Source organism: Terrapene carolina, unplaced genomic scaffold (assembly GCF_002925995.2).
Source record: "Terrapene carolina triunguis isolate 2854851 unplaced genomic scaffold, T_m_triunguis-2.0 Scaffold93, whole genome shotgun sequence".
NCBI lineage: Eukaryota > Metazoa > Chordata > Testudines > Emydidae > Terrapene > Terrapene triunguis.
The window spans coordinates 22,202,131-22,222,361 of NW_020664444.1; the positions used below are offsets into that span (position 1 = coordinate 22,202,131).

Here is a 20,231-nt window from a genome sequence, read left to right on the forward strand (position 1 = left end):
TGCGTGTTTGCAGGATTAAAGTCTAAATGTAAGACTATAGATATTAGGTGGATAAAACAGACCTTTAAACAAACAGTTTAAACTGATTTTTAGGGGCTGATGTTTGTGTAACAGTTGATCTAATGTTCCTCCATATACCTCATGCTTATTATAAATGTATAATCTATGCGTGTTCAGGTCCAACCATTCACTTACCCCCTCACATTGGTACTAGCATTTATTGTTATCCTTTTGATGCAGAAATGGTTGTGGATCCTGGCTCTCCTTTTCCCTCTAGTAGTTTGGAAATGGTTAAAATTGAGAGCAAATAGAAGTTACTTTGCTATGTATTCAGAAGCCCATGAAGAGTTACGTTAGAGAAAATCAATATAAAAGCTGCCTGACCATAACTTCCTTCATTGATTTTTTTTCTTTTTTTTAATTTACTCATTCTCCCCCACCCTCAATTGGAGGCTGGCCAAATATTATTCCTTTATTAGTTATATTTTAAATTGTCTCACAGTTTAAAACTTTTCCTGCACCCCATTTGAAGAGAGCAATCTTATCAGTTAACATCTTTCATAGTAAAGACATCTTCTATTTACATTCTTATATGTGGCCATTAATCTGAATTTTGTGAAGTTTTTGTTTAAAATTCCAAAACTTTTGGAATTCTAAAGCCTAAAACTTTCTTTTAAATAAAAACTTAGGATTCCCATAACTTTAGAATATTTTACTGAGGATATTACTAAATGTTGAACTCCAATATTGTATACAAATGAGTGAAGAGCCACAATCCTGCCCAGAAAATGTAGGATCTGTTTCATAAAAGCAGGCAGAACCATTCATACACTTTTGACAAATCAAAGTGAGTGTAGTCTTGAAGTGCTAAAAAAACCTCAACATTTTTGCAGAGTAATTGTGATAATGAAAAGGGTTTTTTATGCATGTTAGTGTGTTGAGGGCAAAATAATTTTATTCCAGGGTTACTAAAATTGTGGCCTGGAGAAACAAAGAACAGCTATTAATTACTAATAGTTGTTTTTCATCATGATATTAGATATGCATTCCTCCCCAGGCTCTTACTATAGCTTAGGGCAGGGGTCGGCAACGTTCGGCACACGGCTCGCCAGGGTGCCGAACGTTGCCGACCCCTGGCTTAGGGGATACCATGACTTGGGCAAGAAAGACAACTTTACAGGCCAGATTCCGCTCTCATTTATACCAGTGTAAATCTGTAGTACATTTATTTTGTATTTAAGCCAATGTAAAAGAGAGAGAATCTGACCCTGAGAATTCTTACAGTATAGTAGGAATCTAGGCCACAATCTTGCAAATACTTACGAACATGCTTCATTTTATGATCGTGAACAGTCTGGGTACGCACAGTAGTAAAGTTGAGCATACGCAGTTTTTGCAGGATCTGGGCGCTATATGTGACAGTTTCTGGACAGTAGTTATTAATGCTATTTATTCTATCAGAAAAACAACAACCTAAAACAGTGTGTTCAGTTCCACTACTATCTCTTTTGTTATGTCTCTCTTATGGACAGTTTCTAATAAGAGATTGCATCTTCTACCTGAGTGAGATCAGCTTCCTGTAGGGAACATTCTTCTCTAGGGGTATGTCTACACTACGAGAGTAGTTCGATTTTACTTAAATCGAATATGTGGAATCGATATTGCAAAGTCGAACGTGTGTGTCCACACTAAGGACAGTAATTCGACTTTGTGAGTCCACACTAACGGGGAAAGCGTCGACATTGGAAGCAGTGCACTGTGGGCAGCTTTCCCACAGTTCCCGCAGTCCCCGCTGCCCATTGGAATTCTGGGTCGAGTTGCCAATGCCTTCTGGGTAAAAAAATGTGTCGAGGGTGTTTTTGGGTAACTGTCGTCATCCGTCCGTCACTACCGCCCTCCCTCCCTGAAAGCGCCGGCGGGAAATCAGTTCGCGCACTTTTCTGGTCAGTGACAGCGCGGACGCCACAGCACTGCGAGCATGGAGCCCGCTGCGACCATCGCTGCAGTTGTGGCCGTTGTCAACACCTTGCAGCTTATCATCCACCTTTCCCAGAGGCAGATGCAGAGAAATCAGGCAAGGAGGCTACGGCACCGCGGTGAGGACCTGAAGTCTGAGAGTAGCACAGACCTGTCAGAAAGCACGGGACCCAGCGCTGAGGACATCACGGTGGATGTTGTGGAACGGCGATTCTGGGCCCGGGAAACAAGCACGGACTGGTGGGACCGCATAGTGTTGCAGGTCTGGGATGAATCACAGTGGCTGCGAAACTTTCGCATGCGGAAGGGGACTTTCCTGGAACTTTGTGAGTTGCTGTCCCCTGCCCTGAAGCGCAATGACACCCGGATGCGAGCAGCCCTGACTGTCCAGAAGCGAGTAGCCATAGCCCTCTGGAAGCTTGCAACGCTAGACAGCTACCGGTCAGTCGCGAACCACTTTGGCGTGGGCAAATCTACCGTGGGGGTTGTTGTCATGCAAGTAGCCAACGCAATCGTTGAGGTACTGCTCTCAAAGGTAGTGACCCTGGGAAACGCGCAGGTCATCATAGATGGCTTCGCCGCGATGGGATTCCCAAACTGCGGTGGGGCTATAGATGGAACTCACATCCCTATCCTGGGACCGGACTACCAGGCCAGCCAGTACATTAACCGAAAGGGCTACTTTTCAATGGTGCTGCAAGCACTGGTGGACCATAGGGGACGTTTTACAAACATCAACGTCGGATGGCCGGGCAAAGTTCATGACGCTCGTGTTTTCAGGAACTCAGGTCTGTTTAGACGGCTGCAGGAAGGTATTTACTTCCCGGACCACAAAATAAGGCTTGGGGATGTGGAGATGCCTACAGTCATCCTCGGGGACCCAGCCTACCCGCTAATGCCCTGGCTCATGAAGCCCTATACTGGCGCCCTGGACACTGAACAAGAACTCTTTTCTACCGGCTGAGCAAATGCAGAATGGTGGTGGAGTGTGCTTTTGGCCGTCTCAAGGGGAGATGGAGAAGCTTACTGACTCGCTGTGATCTCAGCGAAACCAATATCCCCATTGTTATTGCAGCTTGCTGTGTGCTCCACAATCTCTGTGAGAGCAAGTGGGAGACCTTTAGGGCGGGGTGGGAGGTTGAGGCAAATAGCCTGGCTGCTGATTACGCCCAGCCTGACAGCCGGGCGATTAGAAGAGCCCAGCGGGACGCGCTGTGCATCCGGGAGGCTTTGAAAGCTAGGTTCCTGAGTGAGCAGCGTAACCTGTGACTTTTAAGTTTGTGTACAGAGAAGCTGAACCTGCCCCCGTTTCTTTACCCACTAAATCTTCAGTATCCTCTCCATTTACATACCCCGTTCCCCCCCTTCCAAAACACGTTTAAAAATAAAATGACTTGAATTTTGTTAATGAACACCGTTTTCTTTATTACTGTTTTCACGGGAAAGTTTTGAACCTGGGACGCAGACTGTGGTGGGGAGCGAGTGTAGTGTAGTGATGCAAATGACGCTTCTAAACTCCAGGAATGACTGGCTCCGCAGTGGTGGACTGGTTTCAACGGAGCTTGCCACCCCTCCTGATCGGGACTGTGTGTGGGGGGGGGGCTATGTGACTTTGTCGCAGGGGGAGGACGGTTACAGATCCCCTGCTGCGTGGCTCTGTGATCCAGGATAGGGACCGCTGCATAAGATCTCTAACTGCTCTCTCCCGCCACAAAGTCACAGAGCACCCCCCACAGAACACTAAAACCACCTCCCAGACTGACCAAGGTAACTAGTGACTGCAATGTGTGTGTGCCCTGCTGCTGTCCTGTCCAATTACCAACCCCCTTTCCCCCCTTCAGACACTGTCCTCTAAAGAACATGATGGAAACAGTAATGAACAGAAACGTATTTTTTATTAACAACCACACATGAAACTGGGGGGTGAAACTTGGACGGGGGCTTGTGTGAGGCGGGTAGGAAAGGACTTTTCAAATTTTGGGGAATGAGAGCCTTCTGGTACTTGAGCAGTCTGCAGGGGTGGAGTGAGAGTTTTCACGGACTCTGCCGCCCCTCCTTCTTTGGACTTTGGGCGAGGGGGGTATGGGACTTGGTGGCGGGGGAGGGCGGTTACAGATAGACTGCAGCGGGACTCTGTCCTCCTGCCTCCGGTCCTGCAGAACATCCACAAGGCGCCGGAGCGTGTCCGTTTGCTCCCTCATTAGTCCAAGCAGCGTTTGAGTCGCCTGCTGGTCTTCCTGCCGCCACCTCTCCTCCCGTTCCATGTGTGCTCGGTGCATTTGGGACAATCCACTGTGTCTGCTGGGCTGCCTGGGCTCGGGAGCAGCCCATAAGTTCCGAGAACATGTCCTCCCGTGTCCTCTTCTTCCTACGCCTCATCTGCGCTAGCCTCTGGGTGTGTGATGCCAGGCTAGGTTGTGAGACAGTCGCAGCTGTGGGAATGGGAAAAAGGGAGTGAATTCCTCAGAAAGATAAATTTTGTTGTGAACAAAGAACATAGTCTTTCTCTGTGAACTAGACCATGCACAGCACCTATCACATGCGCACTCAGGACAAGGTCGAATTTTCGGCCCTCGCATTCAGTGCCTGGGGTCTTGCAGTGGAGATCAGAGAAGCGGGGCAGGACACCGGAATTTGTGTAGCAGGCCGACATGGTAAGCCGTAGACTTGTGGCTGCTTAAAACTTTGATAGTTGCACTGGCCTCCTTTCACATTGAAAGCAATGCCAGTCCCTGCTGCCAGCAATCCGGCAAGCATCAACTCTGCCCCTGTCCCACCCCCTCGCGGCTGTCCCAGGGAAAGATCCCTGTATGCTGCCCCTCTCCCGCCTCCACCGCGTGGCTGTAAACCGCCAGTTACAGTTCTGTAAAGGAACAGGCAAGCAGTCCCAATACTAACATTCCCCTACCTAATTCAAAGCAGGTCATCATGAGCAACATCACTCTGATGAGGATTTCCGAGACGGAAAAAGAAAAGATGCTTCGGGAAAGACTGCAAAGACCAGGGCCGTATGCCGCCATGCTCTGCAGGGCAATGATCCCAGAGTACTTGCTTCTCTCCTGGCGCGGAAATGTTTCCTACTACGGAGGACCCAATAAGGCCGCTCTCCCCAGGAACCTGATGCAAAGGCTTTCCAATACCTCCAGGAGAGCTTCATGGAGATGTCAATGAAGGATTTCAGCTCTATCCCCGGACACATAGACCGGATTTTACTGTAGCTGCACTGGCAGGGACTAAACAGTGGAACGGCTTGGGCAGAACAATCATGCTACACCGGACATTGCTTGATTTTTTTAAGTAGTTGCACTGCCAGGGAGTGAACAGTTAAGCGCCTAGGGCAAAGTAATCATGAAAAACCCATTCTTAATATTCCTGTTCTGTGAAAAATAAATGTTTACATGTTTAAAACACTTACTGGCTGATCCTTTCCCTGATTCTGTGTCCGGGTTAACGGCTGGGGACGGTTGGTAGGGGATCTCTGTAAGGGTGATGAAGAGATCCTGGCTGTCGGGGAAATCAGCGTTGTAAGCGCTGTCGACTGCCTCGTCCTCCTCATCTCCTTCCTCATCTTCCCTGTCCGCTACCATGTCCGAGGAACCGGCCGTCGACAATATCCCATCCTCAGAGCCCCCGGTCAGTGGTGGGATAGTGGTGGCGGCCGCACCTAGGATGGAATGCAGTGCCTCGTAGAAACGGGATGTCTGGGGCTGGGATCTGGAGCGTCCGTTTGCCTCTTTGGTCTTCTGGTAGCCTTGTCTCAGCTCCTTGATTTTCACGCGGCACTGCGTTGCATCCCGGCTGTATCCTGTCTCTGCCATGGCTTTAGAGATCTTCTCAAAGATCTTTGCATTCCATCTTGTGGAGCGCAGCTCGGAAAGGACGGACTCATCGCCCCACACAGCGATCAGATCCAAGACTTCCCGATCAGTCCATGCTGGGGCCCTCTTTCTAGTCTGAGATTGCACGGCCATCTCTGCTGGAGAGCTCTGCATCGTTGCCAGTGCTGCTGAGCTCGCCACGATGTCCAAACAGGAAATGAGATTCAAACTGGCCAGACAGGAAAAGGAATTCAAATTTTCCCGGGGCTTTTCCTGTGTGGCTGGTCAGAGCATCCGAGCTCGGACTGCTGTCCAGAGCGTCAACAGAGTGATGTACTGTGGGATAGCTCCTGGAGCTATTAGCGTCGATTTCCATCCACACCTAGCCTAATTCGATATGGCCATGTCGAAGTTAGCGCTACTCCCCTCGTTGGGGAGGAGTACAGAAGTCGAATTTAAGAGACCTCTATGTCGAACCAAATAGCTTCGTGGTGTGGACGGGTGCAGAGTTAATTCGACGTAACGGCGCTAAATTCGACATAAACTCCTAGTGTAGACCAGGCCTAGGAAAGCTAAAGCAGAAGTTAATATACCCCAAAAATAATAGGAGGACCATGTGTATTTCTCACAGATAATCCTGACAGAGTGTTGATGGAAAAGAAAGATTGTTTAAAGCAGGGGTGAAAGTACCTTAAAAGACCTACCGGTATGCTGGAGTCCTGAGCGGGGGTGTGGCCTCAACCGGATGAGGCGGGGCTTTTCAAGATTTAAAGGCCCTGGGGCTCCGGCTGCTGCGGGGAGCCTCGGGCCCTTTAAATCCCCGCCGGAGCCCGGCTGCTGCGTCCCCGGGGCTCCGGGAGCTGGGCTTGGGCAGGGATTTAAAGGGCCCGGAGCTGCGGCCCCTGTGGGGAGCCCTGGGCCCTTTAAAGTGCCGCCCGAGCCCAGCTGCCGGAGTCCCGGGGCCCCGGCAGCCGGACTCGTGCAGGGATTTAAAGGACCCGGGCTCCCCGCAGCGGCCGGAGCCCCAGGCCCTTTAAATCGCTGCCGGAGCCCTAGGGCTCCTGCAGCCGGGCTCAGGTGGGGATTTAAAGGGTCCGGTGCTCCTGCAACTGCAGGGAGCCCCGGGCCCTTTAAATCACCGCCAGAGCCCTGCCGCTGCTACCCCGGGGCAACGGCAGCAGGGCTCCAGCAGTGATTTAGAGGGGCTCGGGTGGCGCTTTAAAAGGCCCGGGGCTCCCCGCAGTGGCTGGAGCTCTGGGCCCTTTAAATCACCGCTGGAGAAGCCGGTCCAGTTCGGCACGGCGTACCGGACTGGACTGGCTTACTTTCACCTCTGGTTTAAAGGTAGGTGAATCCGGTTTATTTTATCACAGATCAACTAAATCAGTTTATGAATAGACAATGATAAATACTATGAAATTCAGTAACTGAAAGGAGAGCTTTTATTCAGTCATTTAAAATAACCCACTTTAATAGTATTTGCTTAAAATCTCAATTTAAAATCTCTTTTAAACCCTCACTTCATTTAATGAGTGATCTGTGACAGGTAGTTAATTAAAATTGAGGACAGATCCTCAGTTATAAATCAGCATAGCTCTATTGAAGTCAATAGTACTATGCTGATTTACATCAACTGAAGACCCAGTCCAAGGATCTTAAATTAAAAGGTATAGCTTGGTCAGCAATACCAAGAATATGGTGTTCAGGTATTCAGAGTTTAACGGAAGAAGCTATTAATAAACGTCAAGATGCAACAATATGTCAATAGTGAAGTAAAATAAATGTCAGTCACAAAATTAACGTAAACCTTGTCAGTGTCTATGCAATACTGCATGCATCAACTGAAACTTTAGGGTTGGTGATGGAATCTTGCAGGGTTTACTTTTTCTTCCTAGCTTTTGGGTTCTTGCTGTTCCTTGCTGTGGGCTGCAGGTACTGCTGGTTTTGCTCTGAACATCTCTCATTCTGTAATGCGTTTCTCTGTCTTTCTTCACTGGGTGTGTTTAGTCCTCTGGTGTGGAGTTAGTGTCCGTGTTGTAAATTGCAACAGATGTGAAGGCAATTTTTAACCACTTTCTCAAAGTTAATACATCTCTTAAGAGATTTTGTTAATCACTTCTTTACTGGTTTATCGCCGTATGTGCTGGACTCAGTCGCCTCTTTGGCTCATGCCTATGTAATAGGATTCATCAGTTCATGTCAACATTTGTAATGCTGTATCTTGATAAAAATGGCTTTTAAGATCTCTTTGAATACCTAACATTTGTCTTCAGTCCATTTTCTGAATGTCAGTTTAGTTCCAAAAATATTTGGGTACTTGATGGGCTTTTTTGAACGAGTATAAGCATGTAGGGATAGAATCCCAGCTGGTTTAAATCAGCATTACTGAGTTGTTATTAGTCTACTATTAAAATAGTCTCTCCAAAATGTAGCTTCTTATATGAAACCATCTTTCAGGACCGTTTTTGCATCTTCCTAAGTATGGTGAGTTAGTTGCATTAGAACAGCAATTAATTCCCCTGTTAATATAAATATCTGTTTATTCAAGCAGCTTCTGAAGTTTTCAATAACAAAAACTCTAAGCAGATGTAACATAAAATTTTGGTACTGTGTTTTTAGCTAGAGTATGTCATTTTCTACTTTATAATTCCTTAATACTGTTTAATGAGGAATGCTTGTTTTTAGAAATGAAACACTTGCAATCAAAAGAATAACTTACAAATCATCACGGACAACACAAAGTAGTACAAGTATTATGGGATAAATAGAAAAGGTTTTCTGCTTTAGTTAAAGGTATGAGCTGACAGTAAACTGTAGCGTGCTTTTTCTTATCTTTAATATTCTGCTTGTGTGTTTCTTTTTTAATTCTTATAAAAGTAAGGTTTTGCAAATTAATCATTGCTCAATATAAATTTTATTCTAGAATAAATCCCAAATAAGAGAAAGTGTAATGTACATTTTAAATAGAGATTTTTCAATATAAGAGGAAGGGATGAGAGAGCCCAGTTCTGTGATTAGATTGCTTGGTTGTTCGCTGAGAGAACAGTTTGCTATGTATTTTTACTCCATTTAAAATGGTATTTTGGGTCAAACCCAGTTCTCCTTAAGAAAGTGAATTCGTCCTGGTAACTGTTATTTTCTTTAATTAAGATTTATGCCCAGACAGTGACATGTTGACAGTACCTTCACATTTAAAAAGAGGCGTGTCTGTTTTGCCCTGAATGAATTTTGGCCTCTTTAATGATTAGTTCTGAGTTTGCAATGAAATAAGCTATAGCAAACATTTTACAAAATACAAAGTTGTAATAAGTAAAACGTATTAATTACTCCTTCATAATACAATATAGAATAAAGAAATACTGAACATTTAGAAGACTAGCTAACTGTAATATTTTTACAGACATAGCTGTTATTTTACATAACAAAACTTTGACTAGTGTCTGTTCTCTTATCACCTAAGATACAAAAGTTAAAACAGGAGGAGGCCAGGGAAGAATTCCAAATAAACCTCTTATGCTGGTTATTTCTCATGCTAAAGAAAGATGCTATTCCTCCTTTGACAATTTAAGGGTTTGTGTCTATTAGGATTCATTCTGTGCTATATTGGTTTCGTAATTTGATTATTGATTGTGTTCATGCAATAATTTGGTCAGGTAAGTTATTAATACCAGTTTATACTGTTGTCAGTTCCTTGATTAATTCATCTGATCTCCATTATAACCTCAATTTGATTATTGCGTTGTTTAGTGTCTTAGGGAAGTGTAGCAAATTAATTAGGTTTATATTTGCTTGTTTAATTTCTCAAAAAATTCATAAAAAGTACACCAAATTTTCTCTCAAGTGGCTGTGAGGTCCAAACAACCTATAAAAATATGAGCCCACTGACACACTCCTGAATTAACCCCCATTACCACTACAATACAATACACTATCAGACATATTCTTGTGCTTATTTCTTAAAGCCTATGTTTTATGACATGTCATAGAACTAACCCAGGTAATATAAATTTTTGTCATTTGCATCCATTTTGAAGATTTTTGTCATTGCATAACCTTTGCTAGGCTTCAGTAAACAAGTGTTTTGGAATGTTTACATATTTTTTTTGCTGCTGTATTATGTTGTCTAAGTACTTTTTTTTTTCTTTCCCTTAGCCGAGCAAAAGATGTAACAATGGCAGCGAAGGTTCCAGTTAATTTCTTCTCCTCAAGATCTCCAGTCCTTGATCTTTTTCGGGGGCAACTGGACTATGCAGATTACATTCGCCAAGATTCTGAAGTTGTACTGTATTTTTTCTATGCCCCATGGTGTGGACAGTCCATTGCAGCAAGGGAAGAAATTGAACAAGTGGCAAGCAGGTTGGCAGACCAGGTAATTCCAGTAAAGATGTTGATTAAAAAATGGCTTAGTTGGCCTTCATTCATTTCCAAACACTGCCTTTCTCTGAGCGTCTCATGGGAAGTCAGTGGGACCTGGATGCTTATGTTTAGCCTGTCCTCTTAATTTTTAAATTAAATGCAGAAAAGCCATGGTCCCCATTCTCTCACATTTGTGTTTATTCCCACTTCTAGGAGGGAAACTGTGTGAATTTCAACAAGTAGAATTTTCTCATTATTCTTGAAACGGGGCTGGGGTTGCCTTTGTGCAGAAGTGGCAGCTCCTAACGTCCCAAACGCTTGAATCCTATGGGATCCACTGGCGGGATAGGCATCCATATAGAGGTCCCTCTGTCTTTACACTGCTGCCCAGCTTCTGGACGCTTCATGCCTACAGCTGTCTTAAAACTCCTATCAGTGGGTTTCATGCCACAGCATGGGAAATGAGTGCAAATGAGACTTAGGGCTTTGTCTACACTAGCACTTTTGTTGGCAAAACTTTTGTTGGTTGGGATGTGAAAAAAACACCCCACTGACCGACATAAGTTTCACCAACAAAAGCGCCAGTGTGACTAGTGTTATGTTGGCGAGAGATGCTTTCTCGCAGACATAGCTACGGGCACTCGTTGAGGGTGGTTTAATTATGCCAGCAGGAGAGCTCTCTCCCGTTGGCATAGATCGACTACACAGAAGAGCTTACAGCAGCACTGCTGAAGCAGTAGAGCTGTGCTGCTGTAAGGCCTGTAGTGTAGAACTGGTAACTTGGGCTCACGTGCGCCTTAATTTTGGGGGGAAGGGTGAGAGAGTGCTCTGGACTTTTTCTGAAGGGTTTTAATCATGCGTGTGTGACTGAAACAATCTCCCAAGTGCATATTTTTCTAGAGGCAACCTCTGTGCCTTCAAGATGGTGGAGAAACAGTGTGGTTCTCCTATTCCCTAGAGAAGTCACAAAGGAGGTTTCATTATGAGGAAGGGATTTTGGACATTTGTTTAATCTTTCAGCATACTAAGCCTTGAAAATTTGAGCTCCAAGAGGTGAATTTTTCCTGAAATGAATATCATATGAAAAGAAAGAAGTGGTTTAAAATGGAAACCTTGTTTAACCTTAACTATAATGAACAGAACCAGGTAAACACAATGAGGGCCTGGTCAGCTTGACTGAAAACCAGCCAGTGATTGAGTTGGTTATGTGCAAAACACCTTTTAATACGTACTAACGTCTTCTTACGTATGCTTCCCTTCCAGTTGAGTGCTGTTTCTTCTATTTTTTTTTTTTAAGTTTAATTACTACCTTTCTACTCTGCTCAGAATGGTCTAGAAATGAGTCACCATTTCTAAATTTACTTAAACTGAAAACAACATCAATACCTAAAATCCAATTCCTTCTTGCTTTGGATCATTCCCTTTCTGCCTTTCCAAACATCAAGAGAGAGGTTTTTTTTTTGGTTTTTTTTTTAAAGAGTATATTTCACCTTTTTGGAAACTTCAGTTGGTGCTCCTCTGAATCAGTCAGGTTGTTTGACCAGTTATAGAAGTAAAAAACTAGCGCACAACATTTTTCAGAAAAGAAACAGGAAATCACATACCACATCTATTTTGGATTTTGGTAATTATGTTTGAAATTTTTATTTGATACAGTTAATTATTAAAGACCAATCAAGAATGGCATAACGTACAAACACAGTGAACAGTCTTTGCCCTGAAGAGCTTACAATCTAACAAGACAAGACAAAGAGTGGGAGAAGGTGTATAATAAAAGAGTGCACATATGATGGCAGCAAATGTTATGTCAGTTTCTTGATTTTTTTTATTTTTGTTTTATTTTTATTTGTGTGTGTGTGTGTGTGTGTGTGTGTGTGTGTGTATGGATTTAGTTAGGAGAAGATAAGATAAATGGAAAGAAAAGTGAAGAGAGAGGGGACATAGCAGGGAAAGGTAGAGGGGAATAGAAAAGAGGGTAAGAGGGGCAGTTGTGGAGTGAACCTGAGATGAAGGGATTTTGGAGGGCAGGGGAGGAAGAGGGTTGCAGCAAACAGCCGATCGGCATAGGGTAGAGAAAGTTGTGGTGATGTGTTTTGAACCTTTGGTCTGTTCTGCAGGTGCTGTTTGTGGCAGTTAACTGCTGGTGGAACCAGGGGAAATGCAGGAAACAGAAACATTTCTTTTATTTTCCTGTGATATATTTGTACCATCGGAGGTAAGTTTCACAAATACGATTTATCTGCATTTTAGATTGCTGGTAGACAGAACATCATAGAAATATCAAGAATGTGGTTTGTAATACAAGGGCTGCAGGCTGAAGTTCATCCCTGTGCAGAGGCCCAGTAGAAAACCTATGAACTACTTACACCCCCACAGGGCCTGAATGGGATTTAAGTGACTCATAGGCCTTGTGCTGCCCTTTGCTAAAGCCTGCCCATTGTTTTGTCCTTAGGCAAAATTCCCATTGACTTCAATGGGAGGTTTGCCTCAAATGAGGATTCAAGAATTTGGACCTATATTATTTGTTTTATTTTTAATATTTCCTGCTTACTTTGGGGGTGGGTAGCATCATTTGGTCTCAATTCAGGAAAGCACCCCTCCTGGGGACAGCACTTATGTGCTTAAGTCCACTGAAGTCAGTGGGATTTAAGCATGTACTTAAAATTAAGCAGATGCTTAGGTCTTTTTCTGAATTGGGGCCTCTACCAATGTTATGCTGTGAAAGTTTGGCATCCCTAGTGTCCTTTTATATCTTTTCTTTTTTTGATTTTTGTCTGAACTTGAAAATAAGGCACTGAGCACATTGCCTGACACTAGTCTCAGTGGAGGCAGGTGCTGTGCAGTCTCCCACATACATTTCTACCTGTGCGCCTTAGTCCTGCACTGTGGCTCCCCGTCTTTTCCAGTCCAGCATTTCTCCCTTGAGTAGTCAACTAATCATGAAAACTGTGCAACATTGTGGTTTTTGCGCATGTTTACTAATGCTTCAATTCTCAACTCATTTTATGTAGATGAGGGGAGAATGCTGAAATTTGCTGTCAGCTGAAATTCAGGGCTTGTCTACATACACAGATTGCACTGATATAACTTAAAACAGTATAAGAACTGATTTAGTTAAATCAGTGCAAACTCTGAAGTTGACACACATCATTGATTGATCTTGAGTCTGTAAATTTATCCATACAAACTAATCAATATAAGCCAGGTTTAAATTGATATGAGGGTCCACGTAGAAAGTTGCACCAGAATAATAAAAGGTTTACAACTGATTTAGTTATTTCAGTTTGTATTTACCAGCCCTCAGATAGTTACATGTTAAGCTCTAAAGCATATTTTCCCACCAGTATGATTTGGATTAGTGTGGTCTTTGTACTTAGGAAGGCACTAAATTAATTAATGTAGCAGATTTTTGCTTAGACTCTTAATTTTATGTATAAATGTGTGTTTAAAAATAAAATTCCCAAACAAACAACACACACCACTTTACAGGTTTATAGACTAGTGTGCTTGAATTGCTTATGCTGTGTGGATGGACTCCTCTACCTCTCCCAAGGTGTCGAACTTCTAAAATTGTATATTGTGCATGCAGAGTAATATTTTTCCATCAATTTTTGTGACCTATGCATTCAATAATAATGTTCCTGTGTGTTGATATAATGCACGTTGCTAACAATCCAAAGAGCTGTAATAATACCAGTTGATACGATCCAATGGAATGCCTCTGGACCAATTCGATCTATATGAATACATGGTATTTTTTAATGCAGAGTAATATTTTTCTTATAATGTTATATATATTACATATAAATATGTGCAAAACTACATCAAGGTTCTAAGTGACTCCCACAGAGGGAATGTGACTGAGAGAGTTAAGACTACACTTTATGCTTTAATTTGATTTTATGTACTACACCTAACTTTCTTTTGATTGATTTATTTCATTGTGCAGTGTGGTGTTAAATCTAATCAGATGGCAGTTAACAGATTCCCACTTGTAAAAGCCTACTTCATTCTTGCATCATTCATGTGTGATGGAGTAGCAGTGTTTGCACCTGTCTAGTTTAATTCTTTGTTTTCTTTTTTAATCCTCAAGGATTTTTTAAATATATATTTTTGCTGTTGTGTGTCTATTGAGGTGTATGGACAAAGCAGAACGGCCTATCGCTTCACATGCTAATTAGACCATTTTGTAACTTTTGCCTGTCTTTTATCACCTTTTTTTTTGACAAGACTCAGAGGTTGTCTTAATTCCCAGATCCTTACTGTCACGCACAATCATAGGCTCTTTATCGGAGTCTCTGTTATTTCAGTAGGTAAATTCTTAATGGGTCTCCCTTCTAGTCCCTTAACACTGATACTCTCTCAGTTACAGAAGTTACTCTTAATCAGCACTAGGAACATCCTCTGCTCTCTAGGGACTGAGTATGGTGTCTGTGTATTACTCCCAGCCTCTGCCATCCCAGCCAGGGACTCCATTGTTAATTTAGTGGTCGCAGCTTAACCTTCAAATCTTAATGTATTATTATTTTTTTGGTACTAGTTTTGGACCAATTGAATACAAAGGCCCTATGAGTGCTGTTTATATTGAAAAGTTTGTTCGCCGGGTGATGACACCACTACTCTACATCTCGTCTCGATCAAAATTACTAGATTTCCTCTCAAATTATGAGGTACTTGTCTCTCTTGTCTAGTTTTACCATTTGTGGTTCTGAAAGGGTTTGATTTGTTTCAGGATTAAATCTGACCTTCTCCAAATCAGTAGGTTCTTTCAGGGTCTCAGAAACCTGCAGTGCATCTCAAGTGTTGTTACAATTATAACACATGTGAAATGACAGACCAATAATACCAGTTCCTAATACACTGACTACATATTTCCTGCATTATATGAATTTCAGTGTTTCCCTAGTTTATGATTATTAATTTGTATTACAGTAGTGTCTAGAGACCAAAACCAAGACTGTGACTCCTCTGTATGAGGTGTTGTATAGTCTTTGCCCCCGAAGAGTTTACAGTTTAAGCTTGGAATGCAGTCAAAGGATGAATAATAGAATTAATGTTTAAAATAGAAGTCAAAGTAATATTACAAATTTCTAATAAATGAAAATATCAATCAAGTAAAAGCTCACATTAAATCAAATGAATAACTGACTTCTAGAGACAAACAAATTCTTCACTAACTTGATAACCTATATTTGTTTATAGTATAACTTCACACTTTGAATCCACATCAGGGGATGTTGCATTGTGTTTGATTAGCTTTCAGTTTCTGGTTTGTACTTACACTGTGGCAGTGCTCAAAATGTGGTAGGTTGCTTTCCAAACACACATTAAAATATGGTCCCTGCTTTGAAGAGTGTGCAATCTAAAAAGACAAATGAAGGCCAGGGAAAGGAGATACCACATGCAAGCAAAGTTGTCTGGGTGATGATTGGCACATGTCATTTTAGTTGCATTTTTTTGTTTCTGTATATGGGAAGATTGTTGGAGAGACAAGAGGATTGATAAATAGAGCATGGATTTGATGTGCATAGGAATAAGAGGAATGATGGACAGCAGGGAAGTCTGAGACTAAGTGTGGGGAGACACAGCAAAATGGAGATGGGAAAATAGCGAGTGGGATAGTTTAGATGGGGTGGGGAGCATGGTGGCCAGAAAGTAAGGTCCTAATGCGAAGGGGGTTTGGTCAGAGAGAAGCAAGAGCAAAAAACAGTCAACAAAATGTGAAATTTGACTAGTTATATTTGAAGCGTCCAGTGAGGTCAGGAGGAGGAAGGGTAAGAAAGCCCTGCTAATGCTGCTGCTCCTCTTCTGAAGAGCTCTGGACTAATGTGGAGCCCCCATATGTTTGTTATGTGTGTGCTGCCACAAAATGGGAGCTGCTGAACCCCCCCCCCTCTATTGCAGTTGCCACCCTAGTCTCTCTTGCTCCCAGCAGGATCCAGTCCTTGACTAATAAAAGGCTCCTTGTCCCTGCTGTCCATCCTTGTCTCAGCAGGCACTTGAGGCGTGGCTTAATCTTGTGGCGATGCTGCCTGTCTTCCCTCACTACCAGCCCACCACTATGGTCTGTGGATTACAGTAAAAGTTAGGGCTACGTTCTCTTCTCAGTCCATAGTGGAATGTCATAGGGAAGTTTTGCACAGAGATCAGGGTAGTATGTGGCTTTTATGTAGTAAGTAAACTTTTAGTTATTATTTCTATTTGTTCAGTTCCTTGTTGTCACATTTGGTGCCATTGAGTGGGGAAAATATACTCCCCTTTTAGGATTATGGCTACTTCTGCCATTTGATTATCTTCCTTCCCCATTCTCCTTTTTTCAGTTTCTTTCCCTTTTTCTTTGTGTGATTCCTTTGGCCTTCCCTCTGTATTTTCTTCTCTGCAGCAACATTTTCCACACTATTTGGGTTTTGCTCCCAAAGATGGTCAACAATGAAATGTTTAATGTGGACAGTAACATTTCATTGAGTTTTAGCACTTGTCTCAATGAAATTAATGGCTGATGGGGATTCACAACTTCTCATCCTCATTTTTTCAAGTAGTCCATTGATTCAGGTGGACATGATAGCTTCTGTTACACTTGATTCATGTTTGGAAGATTTTCTTCACAACCATGAGGGCAAGAGTTTGTTTTTTTTTATTTAAATTAAATCTTAGATTATTAATATGCCTCTGGTTTCAAGTTTCAGATTTCAGTATGATCAATAAGGATCAAATCCAGTCAGAATTCCTTTAATCACATCAAGTAGTCTCTTAACAGTTGAATGCCTTACCCCTTATTCAGGCCAGACTCTAACTGAAGTTAATAAAAGATTGTCCTATGTAGTGAATATGAGAACAGTCCCGAAGAGTACTTGAAAGACCATGACATCAGTGTATATTGTACATACAATATGGGTTAGAGGGAGGAGAAAATAATGTGGAATAGTACTTTTAACAAGCAGATCTCCAAAATGACAAGTTTTGAAAAGTGGTGGTACTTGTGCATACTTTCTTTTATATAGCTCTTTACTATGCCATTATGTCTGTACAACTGAATAACATACCTTCCAAGATGTGGTAATGTACTGTAGTTGGGTCTTGCTGTCTCTGAAAACAGTTTTCAAAGCAGAAAGGTATGGATTAAAAGTGAAACAGTAATGCATGGAAGTAAGTGTGTGTGTATATTCTGGGAAAGATAGTTTTGCCGGAGTCACTTACATCTACAAAAGGAATTAAATTTAGAGTTATATATATGGAGATATACCTATCTCCTAGAGCTGGAAGGGACCCTGAAAGGTCATTGAGTCCAGCCCCCTGCCTTCACTAGCAGGACCAAGTACTGATTTTGCCCCAGATCCCTAAGTGACCCCCTCAAGGATTGAACTCACAACCCTGGGTTTAGCAGGCCAATGCTCAAACCACTGAGCTATACCTCCCCTGCCTTAACCTACCCTCTTTCCTTAACTCACTTTGTTGTACTTAGGCCTTTCAGGGGCGTGCCAAAAGGTTGGACGAAGCTATATATATTGTCTGTTCAGTGTTGCAATACTTCTTTTTCTAGGTGCTATGGGGTGAGTTTGTGATTGCTTGAGGATTGCTTTCCCCCCCCCCCCGAATTTCCTTGTTTTATTAATTTAAATCCAACTTTTTATACATTTAATTTATTGTAGTCATGTGGTTTAACACAGTGGTTCTCAATCTTTACAGACTACTGTACCCCTTCTAGGAGCCTGATTTGTCTTGTGTACCCCCAAGTGTCATCTCACTTAAAAACTACTTGCTTACAAAATCAGACATAAAAATATGAAAGTGTCACAGCACATTATTACTGAAAAATTGCTTACTTTCTCATTTTACCATATAAGTTTAAAATAAATACAGTACTTACATTTCAGCGTATAGTATATAGAGCAGTATAAACAAGTCATTGTCTGTATGAAAATTTAGTTTGTACTGACTTCGCTAGTGCTTTTTATATAGCCTGTTGTAAAACGAGGCAAATATCTAGATGAGTTGATGTACCCCTGGAAGACCTCTGTGTACTCCCAAAAGTACGTGTACCTCTGGTTGAGAACCACTGGTTTACCATATCTCATCTAATACAAAGGACAGGAAGACTTCATGATTTAACAGTCTTTACAATGTAGTAGCATCAGAAATGGATAGAGATTTTGAGTTGAGCCAGTGCTAGTGTAACCCACACACCTTCTGGGTGTGATATTCTGTCCCATCTAGTGGCACCAAGACCATTTAGAGAGAGTTAAATGAGTCTGCTCTACAGCCTTAGCTAAGAGGCTCACACACTACAGTTCCAAAGGTCCCAGGTTCAATCCTGCCCGCCCACGACCGGGGTCTGTTGGTGTTACAAGTGGGGGCACGTCCGGGATTTGAACTGGAAAGTCTCTGAAGCTCAGGACGCACTTCCTCAGCTAGGGGAAGTATGTAACCCACACACCTCCTGGGTGTGGTGTTCTGTCCCATCTGGTGGCACCAAGACCACTTAGAGAGATAAAATGAGTCTGTCGGCTGTTAAAATGAGTCTGTTACACTAGCTGCTGTGCATGCATACTACCAAGAGCTTTCCTTTTTTTTCTCTGAAACATCTTCCTTTTTGGTTAATGAAAGTGATGTAGTACATTCTTGAGGACTGTTGTCACAACTATATAACTAGCAGTTTTTCACAAATATACATCATGAGATATTTAATATGTTTAAAGTGAAGCGAACCTGTCAGTAGTATATATTACGATGGTAGATAAAGCAGTTGCATTTCTTTCATGCAAACCAGTATAATTTCATAGCTACTGGACTGATTAAGTGTATCTCTGTTTGTGATGTTTGATTCTTCTTTTGCTTTTTGGGGTTACAACTGGCAAACTTTGCCTTTCTAGGTGAGGGCATCCAACATCCTCTTAAGAATACCTCTAAATTGGTAAGGCTTGATAGACATATGTAATTATCTTTCTAGAAACAAAATGGGCACTTGAGTTCTAGGATACTGATAGATGCTCTTAAAATTGGGCTGTATTTAAAAAATCACTTGTTCTATTGAGTTAACATTTGTGATTGTTTCTCTGAAACATAAAAGCAGCCTCAGGTAGCCATTGCTTATGTCAAAATGCAAGGTTGTACCAAATGTGCTCTAAAGTTCAGACAAATACAATTGTCAAATAATTTAGGTGGAGAACAATTTTCTGTTTGCAATCTGGTATGTATAAGAAAGAACCTGTATGCTACAAGATTGATGTATGGGGAAGGATCTTCAGCTGGATGAGTTGAAATTGTATTTTGAAGAATGTTATATCTTCAAAACAAAGCATGATGCAACTTGAAACACCAGGCAAACAAGTTTCAGAGTGGTAGCCGTGTTAGTCTGTATCAGCAAAAAGAATGAGGAGTCCTTGTGGCACCTTAGAGACTAACAAATTTATTTGAGCATAAGCTTTCGTGGGCTAAAGCCCACTTCATCAGATGCATGCAGTGGAAAATACAGTAGGAAGATATATATGCATCTGATGAAGTGGGCTTTAGCCCACGAAAGCTTATGCTCAAATAAATTTTTTAGACTATAAAGGGGCCACATGTACTCCTCGTTCCTCAGGCAAAAACAGATGTTTGGATTACTTCTGATTCATGGCACCAGGAGATGTCCTGAGGAAGAGCCCAAAGCCTGAGAAGGACAGTGAATAGGAGGAGGGTCTATAGGGTGTCTAGGTCCCATATTGTTTAAGGGATTATACATCAGTAAATAAGGCCCTCATCTTGTAAAGGGATTGCTAAAAGGAGATCCATATGTTGACATGAATTCCTTTGCAGAATCTGTCACATTCTCACATTCTGTTTTTATAGGACAGTCTCTTATAACAGAGAAAACAAATCCTTGTTGGTTCCAGGGTAAAGAGGACTAAAAAATAGGTCTACTTTGTCTTCCTTCCCTCACTCATTTATGGCTAAATGAATGTTCTCCAAGCACTATGTCAGCTGTCCTGTGACTCCTGCCGGTACTAAGGACAACTGTTATGGCAGGGGTCGGCAACCTTTCAGCAGTGGTGTGCCAAATCTTCATTTATACACTCTAATTTAAGGCTTCGCGTGCCGGTA

General features: G+C 42.3%; 1 protein-coding gene across 1 annotated transcript in view; it reads left to right on the forward strand.

Annotated features, from left to right (window-relative positions):
• The window catches only part of TXNDC11 (thioredoxin domain containing 11), a 102,328-nt gene that overhangs the window by 4,616 nt on the left and 77,481 nt on the right, over window positions 1-20,231 (forward strand). Inside the window, exons 2-4 of the mRNA XM_026650646.2 lie at window positions 9,948-10,164; window positions 12,269-12,366; window positions 14,692-14,821. Of these exons, the coding sequence (XP_026506431.1) occupies window positions 9,948-10,164; window positions 12,269-12,366; window positions 14,692-14,821 (445 nt within the window). The remainder of the gene's footprint in view (window positions 1-9,947; window positions 10,165-12,268; window positions 12,367-14,691; window positions 14,822-20,231) is intronic.